General features: G+C 32.5%; 4 protein-coding genes across 5 annotated transcripts; 1 reads left to right on the forward strand and 3 right to left on the reverse strand.

The window, feature by feature from the left end:
* Positions 1-1469: 1469 nt before the first annotated feature.
* LOC107430798 (uracil phosphoribosyltransferase) lies at positions 1470-6174 on the reverse strand. 2 transcript variants are annotated; one of them, XM_016041661.4, is made up of 12 exons: positions 5971-6174; positions 5749-5841; positions 5454-5532; positions 4688-4746; positions 4186-4263; positions 3861-3942; positions 3154-3202; positions 2865-2926; positions 2480-2547; positions 2021-2076; positions 1888-1935; positions 1470-1790 (listed from the first exon to the last, which is right to left on the reverse strand). In XM_016041661.4, the coding sequence occupies exons 1-12, from the start codon at positions 6106-6108 to the stop codon at positions 1739-1741; spliced, it is 864 nt and encodes a 287-aa protein (XP_015897147.3). In that variant the 5' UTR covers positions 6109-6174; the 3' UTR covers positions 1470-1738. The 2 variants fall into 2 exon arrangements, with proteins under 2 accessions (XP_015897147.3, XP_048320334.1); XM_048464377.2 differs by having other exon boundaries at positions 5749-5858; positions 5971-6109.
* Positions 6175-7627: 1453 nt separating this feature from the next.
* On the forward strand, positions 7628-14318 carry LOC107430799 (delta-1-pyrroline-5-carboxylate synthase). Its single transcript, XM_048463514.2, has 20 exons — positions 7628-7863; positions 8105-8176; positions 8294-8397; positions 8929-9031; positions 9291-9452; positions 9534-9811; positions 10012-10162; positions 10312-10476; positions 10675-10752; positions 11050-11139; positions 11560-11646; positions 11798-11884; positions 11960-12056; positions 12135-12238; positions 12364-12439; positions 12626-12776; positions 12927-12995; positions 13503-13569; positions 13652-13722; positions 13940-14318. Exons 1-20 carry the CDS (start codon positions 7813-7815, stop codon positions 14046-14048), a joined length of 2172 nt encoding a protein of 723 aa, XP_048319471.2. The 5' UTR covers positions 7628-7812; the 3' UTR covers positions 14049-14318.
* A 933-nt stretch (positions 14319-15251) lies between these two features.
* On the reverse strand, positions 15252-17615 carry LOC107430804 (NADPH-dependent aldo-keto reductase, chloroplastic). The gene is made up of 7 exons (XM_016041666.4): positions 17107-17615; positions 16942-16992; positions 16797-16873; positions 16542-16629; positions 16143-16418; positions 15821-16066; positions 15252-15736 (listed from the first exon to the last, which is right to left on the reverse strand). Exons 1-7 carry the CDS (start codon positions 17335-17337, stop codon positions 15653-15655), a joined length of 1053 nt encoding a protein of 350 aa, XP_015897152.2. The 5' UTR covers positions 17338-17615; the 3' UTR covers positions 15252-15652.
* Positions 17616-18261: 646 nt separating this feature from the next.
* Positions 18262-20376, reverse strand: LOC107430807 (uncharacterized protein At2g39795, mitochondrial). Its single transcript, XM_016041669.4, has 3 exons — positions 19998-20376; positions 18831-19168; positions 18262-18730 (listed from the first exon to the last, which is right to left on the reverse strand). Exons 1-3 carry the CDS (start codon positions 20259-20261, stop codon positions 18571-18573), a joined length of 762 nt encoding a protein of 253 aa, XP_015897155.2. The 5' UTR covers positions 20262-20376; the 3' UTR covers positions 18262-18570.
* Positions 20377-20465: the final 89 nt, after the last annotated feature.

The following is a 20465-nucleotide window of genomic DNA, read 5'->3' on the forward strand; positions in this document are numbered from 1 at the left end:
TTATGCGGACCACAGTATTGGTGACGATTTTTTATAGTATTGGTGACGATTTTCTAAGAAACCGTCGTTAATATTATGAAAAATCGTTACTAATACTTCGGTCCTCATACGGACCGTCTTCACCATAGAATTTCCATATATATATATATATATATATAGAGGGATTCTAGGATGCATGCAAATGGTCTGTACTGTAAAATATCCCTATATATATATATATATATATATATATTCACATTTGCATTATTCCTAGTCATTTATTAGATTAGAAGCTTCATTAAACGGACCAGATTCTTTATATCTCTTTTGGTAGCTCTTGAAGCCTCTTATTTATTTTCGTTTGGTAATGGATTAAAAGTTTACAATTATGCATGTGTGTCTAAAAATGACTACTCGGAATCTTCTAGCATCTAATTCTTATAATTGCAGTAGATTCTAACTTTATTAATTCATTTGAAATATATAGATCTTGCATTTTTGGGTAGGATAAGTAGAAATTGACTTTTTATTTTCTTATATGAGTTATATTATTTATCATTATTAATGACAATCACTTTTTTATATGATAAATTTTAATTGGACATTTAATTATATTATAGGAATCTTCTAGCATGTAAGTCTTATAATCATTGTGGATTCTAACTTTATTAATTCATTTGAAATATAAAGATCTTGCATTTTTTGGTAGGATAAGTAGAAATTGACTTTTTATTTCCTTATATGAGTTATATTATTTATCATTATTAATAATAATCATTTTTTTATATGATAAATTTTAATTAGATATTTAATTATATTATAAAACTACTCGGAATCTTCTAGCATCTAATTCTTATAATTGTCGTGGATTCTGATTTTATTAATTCATTTGAAATATATAGATTTTGCATTTTTGGATAGGATAAGTAGAAATTGACTCTTTATTTTTAGTTATGTTATTTATCATTATTAATGACAATCACTTTTTTTTTAAATAAATTTTAATTAAATATTTAATTATATATATATATATATATATTATACTATAATCTTAAAAATAAACTATTTAATGGTGATTATTTAAATTGCCATATGATTTACTATCATTGGAATCTCCATCACTGCTCAGCACTTGGGATCAACTTTATAACAAAAGAGAATTCCTTCACTAGTGATGACAAAAATTAAATATCATTAAATTAGTTTATTAATTTTCCATTCTTTTAATGATACTAGTATCTGTGAAATTAGCGTAATCTCATCGTTTGAATTGGGTATCCAATATCTAATAAAGATAAGCTAAAATTTCCTGTCGTCTCCTTTACGTGCATGGTTTGGTCCACATTTTTTTTTTCAGGGTTTAGATCATCATGATTTTTTCAGAAATTTTTTTTTTAAAAAACTCCGTAATTATCATTGGTAGTTAATTATAATAATTATAAATGTTATTTTTGTTCTCATTGCTATCTATAACTTTATTTTGAACGATATTATCAACAAAAAGATAAGATAAATTGTCCAGCAAAAACATATACAATATTATACACACATTTTAACATAAAGCCCTGACCATATAAAATCACGAGGCTGCTTTCAGTTGCCATTTTTAATGGCTCCAATACTCGATAAATCGCAAATGTAACAAGCTCGTTTAGTTCACTCATTAATGATAAATCTCAAAAAGAACCATCCTGATTTATGATAGCCTGAACAAATCAAAATTGCAAAAGAAGATGAAAAATAATTGGCTTGAAACAAATTATGTTCCATAACAGCGGTCTCCGGCATCCCCAAGTCCAGGAATTATAAACCTGAAATGAACATAATAGTAAACAAAGATTATTCATGTTTACAATTGGTTATGCATTTGGATTAACAACCGAGGATTTTAAACTGGGCGGCACTTACCCTTTATCATTGACAGTGGGATCAATTATTCCCGTGTATACGTGAAGGCTGAAAAAAATTACAAAAATAATTATCTTAAGAAATGCTGACCGTTAACCGAATCGTAAAATTTAATTTGACAAATATCATTTACCCAGGGAAATTCTCACTCAGCTTTTGAAGAGCAGGAGGAGCAGCTACAGCACATATCTGTGATAATAAATCATCTTTTAGTTATGTACAGACCAATGATATGTAAACAAATCTATCCATAACTTCACTTCCACCATATCATATCACTACGTGCAGGTTTTTAAAAATTCAGGTGTCATCACAGAGATCAAAGTATCAGTATCCATAGTCACCCCAAAAAACACACCAAAAAAAAAAAAAAAAAAAAAAGAATTATTGATTTTCAAACATTTATTTTAAATTTTGGTAATAATATTTCCACTCTTATATGTTAGGTTTAATCACAAAAATCATACTTGTATTCTTATGTGTTTAAAATTAGAAGTGGCTCTGAATAACCTACTACAACTGATTTCACTACATATGACATTCAGTCCACCAGATGTTCACACATCATAGTATTTATTGTAAAAAGACTTACCACTTTAATTTGCTGATTACCAATCCCACGTTCCTTTAAGAGGTTGACAGCTGCAACTATTGTGCCACCTGATATCGAATATCAATAAAAGTAAATAAAAGTTTCTCTAGTTGAGACTCGTAAGTAAAAAACAGGTCAGGAAACACACTAATGTGCTGTTGAAGCTGCAGAAGCTAAGGATAGAGATTACAAAAAAGTTAATCATTAAGGTCTGAGAACAAAAGCAAAGAAATGATATCCAAAGTTACTTATCAAATCTGAAAGATAATTGAAGACAGCAGATTCTACATTCCATCTGAAAAAGATTTCTAATTGTCGAATGTCTCTGCACTATTATATAAGAGCATGACGCAAGGAGCTCCAGCCATTAGTATAATATGAATACCTGTTGCCAGCATAGGATCAACCACAAATATTCGAGACCCTTCAGGAAATGTATCAGGTAGCCTACAAAAGGTATAACAAGACATGTAACTAAAGTTGCCCACGAATAACTATACCGAGCTTAGTGTTCCAGAAAGAGACAAAGCAATAAAACAAAAAATTTAGAACACGGATTTATGGTAGTTAAATCATAATACGAAAAATTTGCATAGACATCTGTTTAAACATAAGAACAGTAAGATCAAGAAAACACATTTTAAGTTTCCTAATTTCTGATAGGGAATTCTTACTTGTTAAGATATAATGTTGGCAGAAGTGTTTCCTCATCTCTGCTGAACCCTTCATTTACAAAATAAAAATAGGTATCATAAACTAATAGTATATCCGCTCTATATATGAACTGTCTCCTGTTTTATAACACGAATCATGATGATGTGCTCACCTTAAGATATTTCCAGTATATATATATATATATATATTATACATGATCATAGATTGACACCTCAATATATGATTAGAAAATAAAAACTTATGTAATGAAATGACAAGCCATAGTAGTCTAGCGCCCAGAATGGTACTGATTGTAAAGTGAAAAAAAAAAAGTTCCCATTAGATTAAAATTCTCCCTCTCTCTCTCTTTCTCTCTCTCTCTCTCTCTCTCTCTCTATATATATATATATATATATATGTATATAATCTAACAATCTGAATGGTTAGAAACATGAAATATGAACTCTAGCATTAAAAGTAACTCGATGGTTAAATATGAATGATGAAGCAAATGAAACATCAAATTTTCAAGAAAAATAACCAAACAAGTTGGATGACAACATCATAACAAGAACAGAAATACGACTAATTGTGAAGTGAAAGAACACCTATCAGTCTTTTGCTGTGACCAAAATAATCACATTGATCCATTGGTTAAAAATGAAGGGGCTACATCCTGAACCGCTCAAACAAAATAGAAACACTCAATGCCTCTTTCTATTCTTACCCAGATGATATGTTTTGGTTGCTGGCAAAATAGAAGAGGCATGTTCTGCTAGAGCTAGCCCAGCCCTTAATATTGGAACAATCTGCAGAACTAAAAGAACAAATAATTACTTGATAGCTTAAGTTAGCAGGTTTACACAACCACTTAGAACAATGTAAGCTTGTAAAACACGCGTATTAGACATACAGAAATAAAAATTGAAAAAAAAAAAAAAAAAAAAAAGCAGAAAAGCACTATCAGAAAATGCCATAGTGTCGTAATCCCATAAAATAAAGTTGAATAGCAAATACAAAAGAATTAAGAGTACAAAGGATGTTGTACTAACCGCCACAGGTTCCCTTGGGTCTATAAACTCAACAGAGGCAACAGACATTGGTGACTGAATCTCCCCCGTTACAGTTGGCTGACATCAACAAACCCAAATGAATGTAAATGGAAAACAAGAGTAGCCACCAAGAAAGAAAACAATGTTATACTTTCTACCTGTTAAGGAGAAATATACAGTAGTTTATCATAGAATTTTAGCAATATACTTAAAAAACTGACAATTCAACACTCAATCTTGAATGAGAAACAAAGAAGGCAAAATAACAATATTATCATCACCATTGAACGAGAGAAAAATAGTATCTTGAAAGACATTCTCCACTACTATCAAACTAGTAGGGAAAACACTAAAAACAGGTTTATCAAGGAAAACAAAAGTGATATAGGTTAATAAAATCAAAAAATATCCATATTAACAATATCTTGAATTTTAAACAATAGAACAGAACAATTACAATCATAGATCATAGATCACTTGCATGCACAACTTAACAACTAACCAGCCAATCCCTTGAAGCCTCGTACATAAGTAGCCTTCCCAACTCAGCCATTGCATTTCCTATGATATTTGAAGTTCAAAGCCTTATCTACTTAATTTGTTAGCAGCAATCAGAAACCAAAAGAAAATAATAATAATAATAATAATAAATAAAGAGAATTAAAAAAAAAAGAAAAAGAAATTAACGTTCACAAATACAAAGTAATCTATCATCAGCTTAACAAGGATGCAAGAACACTAATCAATTACTAATTAGGCTAGGATCACCCAGGTAATTATCCATGTAAATCTCAGTTTTACAAAACCCTTTATCTAATTTCAAGCGGTCTTCTTGATTAATGAACATTGGAGCACTAAATTAATATTGGACATTAAAATGCATATTATAATTGCTAACGGAATGGACTTAGTGACAAGCTAAGCTGAATCCTCCTGAATAATTAAAGAAAGTGGCAACAAGCACAAATTATAATGATAATTGTGACATATTAATCAGTATTTCCCCCTTTAAAACGAGTAACGTGGTTTCAAATATTTAAAATTAAATTTCAAGCAAATCAAACTGAAAATATAAAAAATGAACAAAAATAGACAAAAATCATTTTCCACAGCACTGTTTGGGTACACCTTGAGAAGTGGTTATTGCATTTTAGGAATGTGTAGCCAGTGCTTTGAAATATAGTTGATTTTGGAAAACCAAAGCTTACCAAAAATGGTTCTTCTAATACAAACACAAGCACAAACACATGCATCTATTTACTACTTACTAAAAATGGAACAGGGAGTTTGTTCATTCCTTAAAACTGATACCCAGTGCTTGATCAATGGATGTGGCGGTACATAAACCTGAAGAAAAGAAAAATACAATCAATAAAATTAATCAGCAAATCACTACAAGCTCTCTCATTCAAAAAAAAGATCTTGTCCGAGCCCAATTGTTGCTCTGAAGAATGATAAAATTTACTCTTTCTTCGTTCTTTCCAACCAAACTGAGCATAAAGTTAAATAAAGAAAAAAAAAAACCCAAAAAAGGGTTTTAGAACCAGAATGTCAACTACTAACAAGCATTCGATCCTCTGAAACCAGTTTTTCCTCCGTGGCCATGTGCGACTTCACGATAACAAGGCTACGACGCTGACCACCGGAGTACGATATCTGCGCGCATAAGAGACCTGGTTCAGGTTCAATTTGTTCAAACGCTTATCCACTGATTAAAATTGAGTTTTTTTTTTTTTTTTTTTCTCCATCTCAATCTAATCCATATAAGGGAGAGAGAGAATATACCTTTTTGGCGGTAGAAATCGAAGAATTCGTAGAGAGATTGAGCAGGAGAGGAACACTAGGGTTTTGAAGTCGACAACATGACGAAAAACGCGGCGTATCGTACGGATATCGGAGAGAACATTTAAAGCGGCACGCCATTTTCGATTAGAGAGAGAGAGAGAGAGAGAGAGAGAGAGAGAGAGAGAGAACCGGAGATGGGTTGGGAAAGAGGATGGATGATTCGGCTGAGAGCCTAAGACGAAACGCTGTTGGGCTCGATCATTATTTTGGCCCAAACACCCAGGAATTTGCCATGACATCTGCCATGACATCCATTTAACCCATTGGGCTTTGAAGCTCCGGTACATCTCTTGGGAAATGAAGTTTAAAAAAAAAAAAAAAAAACAGATAACTACTAGGAATTTTTTTTAATATTTTCAGTTGTATTTTATTTTGATATAATCTATTTTTTAATAATTTTTAATTACAAATTAGCATAAGAAATTTCCTTAGGAATTGATTTGTCCCCAAAAATAAAAAAAGGCTGGCTCAGTGTATATACATTTTATTTTTATAATTTACTTTTATATGAAAAAAAAAAAGTATATATTATATACTTAAAAAGAAGCAATTCAGCACTAACTTATTAGTATACAATCAATTCTCAATGCTAAGACTAATTGGTTCAATGCTTTTCTGGAGTGGGGAATTAGAAAGCATGAAAAACCGAGGGATGAAAGGGGAGAAAATATACAATAATATCTTCGCAGAAAAAAATACTGGTATAAAATTGTAAAAAAAATTACACTTTTATAAGACTCGCAAAAATCAATTATAAAGAAAACCATATAATTAGTAACTACAAACGTATTATTTTTTATTCTCATTTTAATCTGTGGCTAAAATAAATATTACATTTTATAGCATAGAAAGAATGGAATCAAACCATCCATGTGAGAGGCCTTGGCCTTAATGAAGAGTGTTTGTAGCCTCAATTTTAATATCTCGATATATAATAATAATAATAATAATAATAATAGTAACTATGTCACCTTGAAAGAACTCCATAGGTACATGGTTTCTTTTTCTTCTTCTTCTTTTTTTAGTAAAAGGTAAAATGCCATGTTGAATGTTGATCTGTAGGATCCTGTAAATAATCTGACTGATCACCATTGGAAAGTGGGTTTAATGGTTAAATTTAATTACAAAGATACCCTCCAAAACTTACATACACGCATTTTAGTGATGGGATGAAATGGTAATTTAATAATGTTTTTAGAGTTGAATAACATAATAGCCAGATATAAATAGCGAGATTGTGATATATAAGGTATATTAAAGTTAATTAATGCAAGAAATTTTTTTTTTTTTCAATTTTATAGAAGATTGCTTGCAATTATTTTTATACAACAAGTTTTAATGGATGATTTAATTAGAAATATCTAATAGTTTCTAATATATAGTAAAAGAGATAAAATGCATTTATTAAAAATGTTTTTTTTAGAAAAAAAAAATTATCCAATTTACATATAATAATTAAAAAATTGTGCATTTTAAACATAGGCGATATATATTAGTTAGATTAAAGTAGTAGTAAATTAAATTAATAAGATGAGCCGCAAAGTTTCCTAATACCCACGTAACTCTTGTGAAGACAGTAAGTTTTTGTATACGTGGCTTCATGGCTTCACTCCTCATTCATTGTAACCAGACATTCACAAATTCCTACGATCTTTACGATCTCTTTTCTGATCCGAAATATTTCTGACATTTTTCTTTTTTCTAAACACACGCTCAAAATAAAAACAGTTTTATCTTTCTCTGTATAACTAATCATCTTCTTTTACCCACTACTGAGATTCCATGGATCCTACTCGAGCTTTCGTGAACAAAGTTAAACGCCTCGTGGTTAAGGTTCTTATTTTCTATAATATTATTATTATTATTGTTATTTTTTTCCTATTATTTTTACTGTTATCATGTATTATCATTTAGCTTAGTGGCTTTGTTTCCACAAATTTGCATATATATATATATATATATGTATGTATGTATGTATGAGTTTATAGTATATTCTTGAAAACAAAAATATATTGCCATTTGGGATTTTATGATCAGTGTGTGGATCTGAAACATGGATGATGTGTAAATGCAGGTGGGAACAGCTGTGGTTACTCGACCGGATGGGAGATTAGCATTGGGTAGACTTGGAGCTCTCTGTGAGCAGGTACACATTATATTGGCCCCCTTTTTTTTTTTTTTTCCCTCTAATATTGGGAATTTAAAGTAGTATTATATATGTATTTTAACCATGCATTTTTTTTTTTTTATATGTTTTTTGTAGCTTAAAGAATTAAACTCCAGAGGATATGAGGTTATTTTGGTGACTTCTGGAGCTGTTGGTCTTGGCCGTCAAAGGCTCAAATACAGGAGATTGGCAAATAGCAGGTTATTATAAATTAATCATTATGTTTCTTTCTTTCTTTATTTATTACTATTATTTATTTATTTTTGGCATAATCTATGTATTGCAAATCAGATCTGAAAATAGCATGTTATTTTGTTTCTCTTTTTGAGTGTGTAATTTTGTAACCAAAAAAAAAAAAAATCTTAAACTAGAGTGCATGCTGTCATTTTAAACTTGAGGATTTTTTTTTGAGGAATATATATTGTTCCCCAGTTGATGACTATTTTATGTTGAAAATATTACGTTCAAATTCTAAGAAATTATTTCTGTTTCTTCCACTTTAGAGAGAGAATGATAAAGTTGCATTCATTTAGCCTATATTTGGAACATTAAATAATAATAACAATAATAATAATAATAATAAACTTTCTGTTATATTGTTGTTTCCTTTAGAGTTGTATACAACCAATTAAACAATGAAAATTTAAATCCTACATAATCTGAGCACCCATATGACCATGGAAGTGAATAAACTTTTTTCGTAAAAAGGAATTCATTCGATGTATTTGCAGCTTTTCTGATCTCCGAAGTCCAAATCCAGAGTTTGATGGAAAAGCTTGTGCAGCTGTTGGGCAGAGTAGTCTTATGGCTCTTTATGATGCCATGTTTAGCCAGGTGTGACACAAAAACAACCAAATTTACAATTTTATTATGAATTATGTCTATTTCTATTATCTCTAAGAACACAATCTCTTGAAGTCTTGTGTTTTAAACCATCTCAAATTACAAATTATATGCCTAATTTATGACTTTATTTTTCAAACAAACTAGTTCTTTTAGAATACAACATAAAAAAATTTTATGTTCTCTTCCTTCTTTCAAATTTTTTTTCCACCTTTTCAGGTGCTAATACAAACTCTTTCACATGATGCAGCTTGATATTACCTCTTCTCAACTTCTTGTGACAGATGCTTTTTTTGGTAATGAAGCATTCAGACAGCAACTTTCAGATACAGTCAATTCGTTGTTGGGTCAAAGGGTTATTCCTATTTTCAATGAGAATGATGCTGTTAGCACTAGGAGCGCACCATATGAGGCATGAAACTGCAATTTATTTTTCCATCTTTTATTTTATTTTTTTGAGGATGTGGGTTCTGATTCTAGGAAGTATTTGCAGGATTCTTCTGGTATATTTTGGGATAATGATAGTTTGGCAGGTCTATTGGCTTATGAACAAAAAGCTGACCTTCTTGTTTTACTGAGTGATGTGGAGGGCCTGTATAGTGGTCCTCCAAGTGATCCAAAATCAAAGCTAATTGATACATATGTCAAAGAGAAACATCAAGGAGAGATTACATTTGGCGACAAATCCAGGGTCGGCAGAGGTGGTATGACTGCCAAGGTAGAAGCTGCTGTTTATGCTGCTGATCGTGGTACTCCTGTTGTTATTACAAGGTATAATTTTTAAGTTTTGAGTGTAGAAGAATTTTCTTTTTCTCTTTGAAGATTATATGTAACCGGTTCAAGAGGTCTCTTTAGCCAATTTAAATTGTTTTAAACTTTGTCTGCACACTATGAAGCTTGCTATTTCTTTTCCTCATATAGAGTTATTTGTTTCTTAGTTCTTACTCTAAATTTATTCCCATTTACTGTAGTGGATATGCCACAGACAACATTATAAGAGTACTTCAAGGAGAGCGAATTGGTACTGTTTTTCATAAAGATGCACATATGTGGACTGTAGTTAAAGAAGTCAGTGCACGTGAAATGGCGGTTGCAGCAAGAGAATGTTCAAGGCGGCTTCAAGTAATATACTATTCTTTATGGTTGTGAATCTGAGTCTTCATTCTCTTCCTCACAGCTCAATCTTCCTCTTTATCTTATAAGCATTTTGTTGAACATTGTTAGGGGCATAGCAAGGTTGTAGTAAATAACATGAATGACTTTCATTTCAGGCATTAGAATCCAAAAAGAGGAGGCAAATTTTGCTGAACATAGCTGATGCATTGGAGGCAAATGAAAGTGCAATAAGAGCTGAGAATGAAGCTGATATTTCTGCTGCACAGGAGGGTGGATACGATAAGCCATTATTATCTCGTTTGGCCTTGAAGCCTGGGAAGGCAAGCACCACGAACAACTTGGACATCATTTTTCTCTTTGTGCTTTTAGGTTTTGACTTTTGTATTCATGGTTGCATTTTTATGACTTCTAACCAGAAAGTTTTAAGAAGCAGAAAATTTTTATGACTTCTAACCAGAAAGTTTTAAGAAGCAGGAAGTTTTGTACTTTTTTTGATGAAAAAACATTGAATCATGCAGATCTCTAGTCTCGCGAGATCTGTTCGGAAACTTGCGGACATGGAAGAGCCTATTGGTCATGTTTTAAAGAGAACAGAGGTCAGTTCTTTTAACAGTTGGTAATTCTGAGGCATGTTGTGGAAAAGGTTTTATATTGAATTCAAATAGTCATATGGATAAAAAGAAGTTTCTCGCTGTTTATGCTATGCAGGATTTGATTGCATCATATAATTTATTAGGGCTGTTTTGTGAAAAGAATTGTTTATGTATGAAATGAAACTGGTCTTCATGGTTGAAGCTTTATGGAAATGAATAACAAGCTTACTCTTTTGTATTTGATTGTAATGATTTTCTTTACCGTCTTCACTCATTTTTTACAACTGCTTTTTCATTCAGCTTGCAGATGGACTTACCTTAAAGAAAGTATCATGTCCTTTGGGTGTCCTTCTGGTTGTTTTTGAGTCTCGACCTGATGCCTTAGTTCAGGTAAATATGAACACCTTTTGCAGAAGGTCTTGTGTTAGAATCTTGCTGATCCTCAGTGTTGCTCAAGTAAGGGGAGTGTTAAAGCTATGTATTAGTTTCATATACACAGTTTGTCCTGCTTCCTAATAACTTTTTTCTTTTTGGGGAGCAATGGTAATTTAACAATCAACAGAAGTTAAAAATATATGTATAATCTGGTTCAGTGTTGATTTGGCTCTGCGATGTTTGTAACATCTCCAATTAGTTTAATGGAACCCTGACTTTATGAGTCTGCACTCTTAGTCAGTATAAAAAGTTACTGGCTAAGAACTTAGCAGAAAGAAAGAAAGGCAAAAAATAAAATAGAGAAACAGAGGTGAGTAAGAACAATTTGAGGTGGAAAATTCTTGATCATTGACTATGTTCCTCATGATTCAATAGATAGCTGCATTAGCAATTCGGAGTGGGAACGGTCTTCTACTTAAAGGTGGGAAAGAAGCGAAGCGATCAAATGCAATTTTGCACAAGGTTTGATACCCTAGGTTCAGCACTCTTTTCTTTATCAATATGTTCTATTACAAAAAGCAACTAGGGAAAAGTGTTGCATTTGAGTGCAGTGTCTGTTGCTTTTAGTTTAGCTATAGAGTCTTTATTTTGTTTATTTTCTTCATTTTTGCAGCTCATAACTTCAGCAATCCCAGATTCAGTTGGCAAAAAACTCATTGGACTTGTGACTTCAAGAGAGGATATTCCAGATCTACTCAAGGTAATAGGCAGAAACATGGAAATTCTCTTGAATAGTTCTATAAAATGGATTTTGATAATTTTTGTCCTGCCACAGCTTGATGATGTAATTGATCTTGTGATCCCCAGAGGCAGTAATAAACTTGTCTCTCAAATCAAAGAGTCGACAAAGATTCCTGTTCTTGGTCATGCTGGTGAGACAAATTGCATGGCTAAAAATATTAGCCTACAAAAGTAGTGCTTATTGTAAAGTTAATAATTTTTTTGTGCAGATGGAATTTGCCATGTTTATGTTGATAAGTCGGCTAAAATGGATATGGCAAAGCGTGTTGTTCTAGATGCAAAGACTGATTATCCTGCTGCCTGTAATGCCATGGTAATTTCTGTTGTTCTTTCTTTTCTCCCAATGCTTATTTATTTATGCCAAACTGTCCATAAAGTTTTGGTTTTAGCAATTTGATCTTTTATGCTCATCTATAGTTGTTTTATCATGTTCCTTAGGAAACTCTTCTCGTACACAAGGATTTAACTCATCATGAAGGATTTAATGAGCTTATTAGAGCACTCCGCCACAAAGGTTTGACTATACAATTATTTAGTACCTTCTCACAGCGACTTAAGAATGATTTTCTTGCCATTTTTTTTTTTTAATTTTTTTTTATTTATTTCACAATGTTTCCAAATTGAGATAGATGAAATATATTATCTGATATTATTCAGTGCCAAAGCAAATTACTCAATAAATGCAAGTTCTTGGCTACAGGTGTTATTCTGTATGGTGGACCTAGAGCAAGCACTTTGTTAAGAATTCCAGAGGCAACTTCATTGCATCATGAGTATAATTCCCTGGCCTGCACTGTCGAAATTGTTGATGATGTGTTTGCTGCCATTGATCACATTCATGAACATGGAAGGTATTTGTTAACCTCAACAACATTAACTGCACTTTGTTTGATGGAACCACTTTTCTTTTAAATATCGCTGTATACATATTTCCTCTTTGGATTGAAGCTTATCAAGTAGTAATTATCATAACTTCTTCCTCACCCTTGGCTCTTTTGCAGTGCTCATACTGATTGCATCGTCACAGAAGATGAAGAAATTGGTGAAACTTTCCTGCATCAAGTTGACAGGTAACCTCTGCATATCTACAGAGTTTCTTGCATTAAAAGAAACAAAAAATCAGAACGTAATCTTCAATGTTTCTACGAGTCAGCAATTTTTTTTTTTGGAAAGATGATTGCTGCAGCTACCTCGTCCGACCAACATTTTGAGTTTAGGCAATTAGTAAACAAGATTTCCACTAGAAACCCTTTTTACACATTGGAAAACTGTCTTTTTAAAAGAACATGTCAATAATTAACACCTACTACATCAGACACTCATCTTTTAATCCCACTGGTTATCAATGTAACTGCCTTAAAATTGGACTCTCAATAGAAGTGAGCCAATTGGTAAGTCTCATTTGCCCACTGTGGAAAGTGTAGAACTTGCCAATTTGGCATATTATAGCTAACAAATAAATTAAGCCCTCTCTTGGAGTGTCGGTTCAATTGTGATCTTTACAAATTAATAATTTTGGATACATTTTCAAATGTTGAACGTCTTAATGAAACATAAATATGGTTTTGACTCAACAGTGCTGCTGTATTTCACAATGCAAGTACAAGATTTTGTGATGGGGCACGCTTTGGACTTGGTGCAGAGGTATGGGATCCTTCTAAAAGTATTAATTCTAGTATGACCATGGTTGATTTTGTTTTCTAATTTCCTTCTATGGCTTGAAAAGGTTGGGATAAGTACTAGCCGGATTCATGCTCGCGGTCCTGTAGGAGTTGAAGGATTGTTAACAACAAGATGGTATGACAATCCTGCATTAGCCCAGTTCAGTCCAATCCACATATCAAACAGATCTTTACAGTATTTAAGTAGTACTGTAATAGATTCATGCATTAAAAACCAATTACATTTCATTTCTTGAAACAATATATTTTTTTTTTTGAAACCAGAAACCAGAAACCAGAAAATTGTTTTGTTTGTTGATGGGCATGGTTTATGTTTTGTTATGGAAATGCAGGATTTTGAGAGGAAAGGGGCAGGTGGTGGATGGTGATAAAGGAGTGAACTATACACACAAGAATCTTCCAGTGGTAGATGGTGATTGGATGATGGTGGTTCATTCCTGACTTTCAAGATCCTATCTGCCTATTTAATAGTTATAGTTATATACCAATCGCTCTTCAAATCCAATGTAGCGTATCCATAATATTAATTTTAGTTCAAAAAAGAAAGAAGGAAAAAAAAAAAGAAAAAAGAAAAAGAAAAACTTCGATCCCCTTTTTGGTTCCGAAGTTTTTTGTTGCCTTTTATTTTCAGAAACTTTATTACATTCTTTTAATTCTTTGGATGACAAAAAATATTATTCATACGATTGAAATTCATTTCTTTTTCCTCAATTTTTGTTCATTTATTAGTATCTTTTTTTTCTTTTCTTTTTTTTAATGGAAAGTTATAATCTACCGTTGTGACTTATTCTGTCATAAAAATTGTATTTGATAGTAATGAAGTATAGTTGTATAAAAGTATGGAGGTTTAACTTTCCTTTTGTCTAGTTTTATCCAATTTCACCTGGATCATACTATTAAATTACAACATAAAACTCATTTTTATGTTGTATTTTTTGTTATTTGTTACTATTACAATTTTTTTAAGTATAAAAACTCTTTGCCATGTCATTGCTTACTTGCCAACATGATTATACAGCATGATTACCAATATTACCACTCAATTGAGATTTACTCTCGGAGTTCTGTCAATCTCTTTTCTGCTTTTCTAGACTTGGTCCATAAATTAAATACATTTGAATACTGATTAAAATATTAAATTTATTTAAATAGGAATTAGCATTGCTATTCAAGGAGTAGATTACATAAGGGTTTCAATGTTGTTTACAAAATGAGGTCAGTATTGGAAAATTTGCACCAGTAAACTTTACAAAACTTAGGGAAAAATAGGGTCTTATATTGTGGAAAACTTCAAGACAAGCACAAAGAAAAGCATAAACCCTACCAAACGAGCACTTAGCAAGCAATGAAAAGAAAGTTGCAGGTAATGAGAATTTTTATTGACTAATTCAACGAAGAAACATATTGTTGCTTTGTGAATGGTTGAAGCTGAGTACATTGAAACTGCAAGTGGAGCTACTTGTCATGTGGTTGAGTTGTATAGCTATTTGTTTTGAAGCATACTTGGGGAGTTTTTACAAACATCTTCTTTTTTTGTTTTTTTTAGTTTCTGTATTTTTTTGTTTTTGACAGAAAAAAATGGAAGCATAAATCATTAACAAGTACAATTTTGATCAATCGCAGTTGATAAATTTACGGAATGGATTTGTTGAACTTTGTGCTTCATCACATTCATCTAAGGGGAAACATAAAAACTTCATAGAAAGGCCATCATATTCAATCCAGTGGGAATGAATCAACAAGAAAAATAAATTCCAGTAATTTGGAGTGTTGCATAATAGTTCTATTTGTATCTCTGGTTCAATTATGGAGCATCACTTTTTAATCTTCCTTTTTGCTAAATCCTCTACTGAGAGGGCAAGGAAAGTGATGAGAATGATTGCCTGGGACTTGACAGTTTGGGTTTCAATAATGATATCTGTAAACAAATTTTGCCAACTATATATGAAACCTATACTATAATTTGGCTCTACATTATTTTTCCTAACAACTTATTCCAAGGAACAGAAATTACAATAAGCTGAAAAGGAACACTGCCGTTCATATCATATTTCACCATCCCAAAGTTCTTCAATGCTCTTATAAGGACTAGACTCGTGGACTGCAAAATCTCCACGAAGAAGCCTTTGCTGCATGATGTACCAAGAACATTTTGAGCACATCAAAATTCACAAAAATAAAGCACAAGTACTACATGTTCTGAGGCATATTACCTGGTGAATTCCTGCAATTTTCGAGAAGAGCTCTGGAGGAATACACCAATCAAACAAACTCAGGTTTTCCTTGATCCTAGATTCATTTACACTCTTTGGAAGGACACTATGTCCACTCTGAATACCCCAACGAAGAGCTACTTGTGCTGGTGACTTGTTTAGCTTCTCAGCAATTTCAACCAAGATTGGTTCCTTCATGATCTCTCCTTTTAACCAAGTCCCTGGAGATCCCAGAGGAGAATATCCCTGCAATAATTTCCCACTCATTATGACACAGACAGCAAAGTTCTACGAACAAAGATTCGTAAAAATGGAAAAATACCGTGAGATGAACACCAGTGGATTTGCACAGATTGTGAAGGGAAGGTTGCTGCCAAACTGGATGACACTCCACTTGATTGACTGCAGGTGGAACTTTTGCATATGACAACAAGTCTTGCAGCTTCTTAGTCGAGAAGTTGCTCACCCCGATTGCTCGTGCCTGACCGGATGCAAACAAGCCCTCCATTGCATTCCATGTCTCAGGGAGACACAAAGGAGCCGTGACTTCAGGGGAGAAACCTTGAGAGCCGGGCTTTGTCCGAAATGGCCAATGTATCTGTAATAAAAAAATGTCATTTTCAAAACTACTCCAAAAAAAACTTAATAAAGGCTTATGATATAAACTTAATAAAGGCTTATGAGATACTAATTAAGGCGGTTCCAAGTATTAGACACATACAAGATAAAGATCAATGTAGTCAAGCTGCAGATCTTCTAGAGTCTTGCTCAAAGCCTTTGAAACATCTTCAGGTGCTTGGTCACTACACCTGATATATGTGTACATAAATTATACAGCATAATTTCAAGTCAGAAGCAACAAAAAAATTCCCAAAACATAAAGAGAATTAACCACTTCTAGGATATCAATCTAATTCAACTCTATCAGTTCAAAAAGAAATAAAAAAAATTAAATAATGAGGAAAAAAAAAAATACCATAGCTTAGATGTGATGAAGATCTCATTACGCTGCACTACCCCAGTAGAAAATAGTTCCTTCAGTGCCACCCCTACCTATAAGATAGGCTATTAATACAAGAAAGCACCAAAAATAAAATAAAATTGTATTTGTATTTGATTACCTCTTTTTCATTGCCATAAACTTGAGCACAGTCAATGTGCCTATAACCATTCTGAAAAAAAATAATAATAATAATAAAATAAAAATAAAAATAAAAAACCCAAAAACATTAATGAGAAAGTGATCAAATTTCAATTATTTAAAGTGTGGAAAGGAATAAACAAACCTTAACGGCGGCGATGACGGCATTACCAACGACACCCGGTTCCGCTTTCCATGTTCCAAGACCAACAGACGGTATCTTAGCACCAGTATTAAGATCAAAATACAAAGGGCCACATTTTGTATCCTTGTGATCCATTTTTATTCTCAAAGAAAAAAAATTTCTAACTTTTAACCTTTTGTTCTCGCAAATGCCGATCGTCCTATATAGAGATATTACACGACTCTTAAGCATAAGATGTTGGTGAGAAATGATACAAAGTTGATGGGGGTCAATTTTTGCCAACCTCGATTGGTTTTTTTTTTTTTTTTTTTTTTTTTTTTCTTTTTTCGTGTTTAATGTTTATTGGAATTTTGATGTAAATGCTGGGGGATATATGTTACCTTAGAGGTTCACGGCTAAAAACTTGGATCTTGCAGGAGATCCCTACCACAATTACACTTTGAACAACTGAAAGCCAACTAAAATATAAAATATAAATAAGATCTTACAATTTGGGGATTTTCCATTTTTTTTTTTCAAAAATATAAAATATGAATAAAATCTTAAAATTTAGGGATTTTCCTTTATTTATTTATTTATTTTTTTAGGTTAATGGTGGTGTACAAAAATACTAATACTAGTACACCGATATGAATGACAATGTTAGAGGTACTACTTACTCTTTTTCTTTTTTTTTTCTTTTTTTTTGAAGTATAGAGCTACTAATTAAGTTATCAAATGTTTACCAAATTATAAAGTATTATTATATTATTAGTTTAAATTTAATTATACTTATCCTTACCTAAGACTATATTAGGACTATGCCATTGGATAAATAATTGATTGAAAGTGAAGGTGAGATGAAAATTTTCACTTGTAAAGAATCGGTTATTTTAAACAGGAGAGAAATTATGGTCTTCTCAATCGGACTAGTCTATTGTTGGCCCCTAATCAATTTCATTCCTAATACTCTGTCTCTTCCTTCCTTATCCATTTTCATAAAATATTGTCCATTTCCTCGAGCGCTTTTCCCCATGTTCACTGTTCAGACCTAATTAGGAAGTAAGAGAAGAACCAAGGGCTTTATTCAGGTAATCAATGTCACCCTTTAACATAATCCCATAAGAACTTATCACACTAATGGAAAATCCAAATAATCTGCTCAGGTCATCAGACTAAGAATAAAGACCAATTATCAATGACATTCAAAGAGATAAGTTGAGAAATGACTACAGTTTACAGTTTGAAACTACTAATACAGAAAAATATCATTAATCCTGTATCAAAATAAGGTTCCTAGTCCAACAGGTGAATCAAGTTTCCTAAATTCCTTGAAAAGGCTACATGGAATTATTCACTCCACTACACCGTCTTTTTCTTTATAAGCTTATGTATGATTCTTCTCCCCTAAAGCATGATAAATCCGCTCATGAACAATCAAAAATAAGCACAAACCTACTAATTTCCTAACAGTTGTTGACTAGTTCAATGCTCAATAAAATTCTTGAGGTTTTTCAACCACTCCAAGTACTCTTTGTTGTCTTTCTTGATCATGTACTCGTGCAAGAAATTAGTTGTGCTGGGATTGATCCCCCGAACCTCCAGGTATTTCAAGAAAGCCTTTTGCAAGTTTTCATCCAAATCACTGAGTAAAAGTAAGAAGAAATAAAATCATACAATGCATAACACCATCAAAAGACTTGAATACGAGAATGGAACTGGATGAATTATTAAGACAAGCTTACCTAAATTCAGGCCCTTCGTATGCGAGCTGCTCCTCAGAACCTTCTGGCTGCTTAATTGACAAGCTATCAATGGTAATCTCGTCAGGGTAAGCAGTGACACCGAACTCTAGATGTAGTCCACTTCCTTTAGAAACACTTACAACCAAAGGAATGCTAGATTGATCGCTAACATCCTCATCGTTTTCAGCATCTTCATCCCCCTCATCCTCAGCAGATATATTGGGCATGTCAACTTCGACTTTGATGATTTCATCATCAAACTCCCTTGTTAGAAAAATAGTTCTTTCTCCGGTATTATCTTGAATTTCAAAAGGGAACCCATCTGGGATCTCTTGTACCTATTAAGGGTATAAACTTGCTATGAACAAAATCAGCAGAAAGGCCTCTCAGGAACTTATAGACAATAATAACAGGAAGTGAATAGGCTATAAAAGCATATTAAAATAGTTATTTCCCCAGTATTATCTTGAATTTCAAAAGGGAACCCGTCAGGGATCTCTTGTAACTACTAAGGTAAAATATTTGAGAAGTAAGGATATAAACTTGCTATCAACAAAATCAGCAAAAGCCTCTCAGGAATTTATAGACAATAACTGGAAGTGAACCCGCTACAAAAGCATATTAAAGCGACTTTGCTATAAACCTATGCCTAGAACTTAAATTTCTAAAACCGATAACAGAAATAAATTAATAACAAGTTTGGCCAAAAATAGCTGAAAATGTGATTGGACAATGTATAAGAAGAAAAGAAAACGGTACAATTGGTAAGAAACTGGGCAATGACTGTCAGATTGTATATTATTACCAGCTGCAGTAAAATTTTAACGAATTTCAAGCAAGGTTCTTGTACCTCAGAATTTCGGGAATTTTGATACCAAAAATGCACTTCTAAACAGAAATTTATTGCCTTTTTTAATCAATTGTGAGAGTCACAATTTTTGTTCAAATTTCAGTAACATTATATGGATTGCATGGTCTAACACACACGCACAAAAAAATATATATATATATATATACACACACATATAACACAATATATTAATTATGCGAAATTAATAAATTTAGTAGACAATTAATCAAGACAATGATATATTTATAATATAAACGAAAATAATGCAGCAATTTAAATAATAAAATTAGCAGAGAAACAGAGATAAGAGAACTAACGGAATCGTCAACTAAAGGAATCTCAGATTCAAGAACACGAATCAGATTCTCGTCGGCACTACGTTTATTGGCAGCGACATCAGTAGAGAATCGCTGAAATGGGACCCAACTCCGACGAGTGAGGTCGCGGCATAGACTGCCCTTGTTGTCGATGGTGAGGAGAGTGGAGACTGCGCCATGGAAGGTTCTCGAAGATCTGACGCTGCGGATTGCCAGTGGGAGTACGGACGAGGACGCCCTGTGAAGAATGGAGTGGAAAGCCATGGTTTTTTCTTTGGTGATAGAGAAGAATTGAGAAGGCGGAAAGAAAGTGAAAAAATGGGTGGCCGATTAAAGGGTTTAGGGTTTTGGAGAGGGCTTTAGGCCTAAGGTTTGATTGTTTATTATTTATTTATTTATTTATTATTATTATTATTATTTGGTTTTTTTATTGAGACAAAAATGTGAAAAGTGTCCGGAAACATGAGC

This window comes from Ziziphus jujuba, chromosome 6 (assembly GCF_031755915.1).
Source record: "Ziziphus jujuba cultivar Dongzao chromosome 6, ASM3175591v1".
Taxonomy (NCBI): Eukaryota; Viridiplantae; Streptophyta; class Magnoliopsida; order Rosales; family Rhamnaceae; genus Ziziphus; species Ziziphus jujuba.

Excerpts from the sequence above, each read along its gene's own strand:
- LOC107430798 (XM_016041661.4), bottom strand. The coding sequence starts at position 6,108 with ATGGCGTGCCGCTTTAAATGTTCTCTCCGATATCCGTACGATACGCCG. Across the intron at positions 3,203-3,860 it reads AACCAAAACATATCATCTGG|GGTTCAGCAGAGATGAGGAA; the intron begins GTAAGAATAGAA and ends TTGTAAATGAAG. Across the intron at positions 1,791-1,887 it reads CCCACTGTCAATGATAAAGG|GTTTATAATTCCTGGACTTG; the intron begins GTAAGTGCCGCC and ends TGTTCATTTCAG.
- LOC107430799 (XM_048463514.2), top strand. The coding sequence starts at position 7,813 with ATGGATCCTACTCGAGCTTTCGTGAACAAAGTTAAACGCCTCGTGGTT. Across the intron at positions 10,753-11,049 it reads ATGTTTTAAAGAGAACAGAG|CTTGCAGATGGACTTACCTT; the intron begins GTCAGTTCTTTT and ends TTTTTCATTCAG. Across the intron at positions 12,239-12,363 it reads CTGCTGCCTGTAATGCCATG|GAAACTCTTCTCGTACACAA; the intron begins GTAATTTCTGTT and ends CATGTTCCTTAG.
- LOC107430804 (XM_016041666.4), bottom strand. The coding sequence starts at position 17,337 with ATGCTTAAGAGTCGTGTAATATCTCTATATAGGACGATCGGCATTTGC. Across the intron at positions 16,419-16,541 it reads ACTACATTGATCTTTATCTT|ATACATTGGCCATTTCGGAC; the intron begins GTATGTGTCTAA and ends TTTTTATTACAG. Across the intron at positions 15,737-15,820 it reads AAATTGCAGGAATTCACCAG|CAAAGGCTTCTTCGTGGAGA; the intron begins GTAATATGCCTC and ends TACATCATGCAG.
- LOC107430807 (XM_016041669.4), bottom strand. The coding sequence starts at position 20,261 with ATGGCTTTCCACTCCATTCTTCACAGGGCGTCCTCGTCCGTACTCCCA. Across the intron at positions 19,169-19,997 it reads TTCCTTTAGTTGACGATTCC|GTACAAGAGATCCCAGATGG; the intron begins GTTAGTTCTCTT and ends TACCCTTAATAG. Across the intron at positions 18,731-18,830 it reads TACGAAGGGCCTGAATTTAG|TGATTTGGATGAAAACTTGC; the intron begins GTAAGCTTGTCT and ends ACTTTTACTCAG.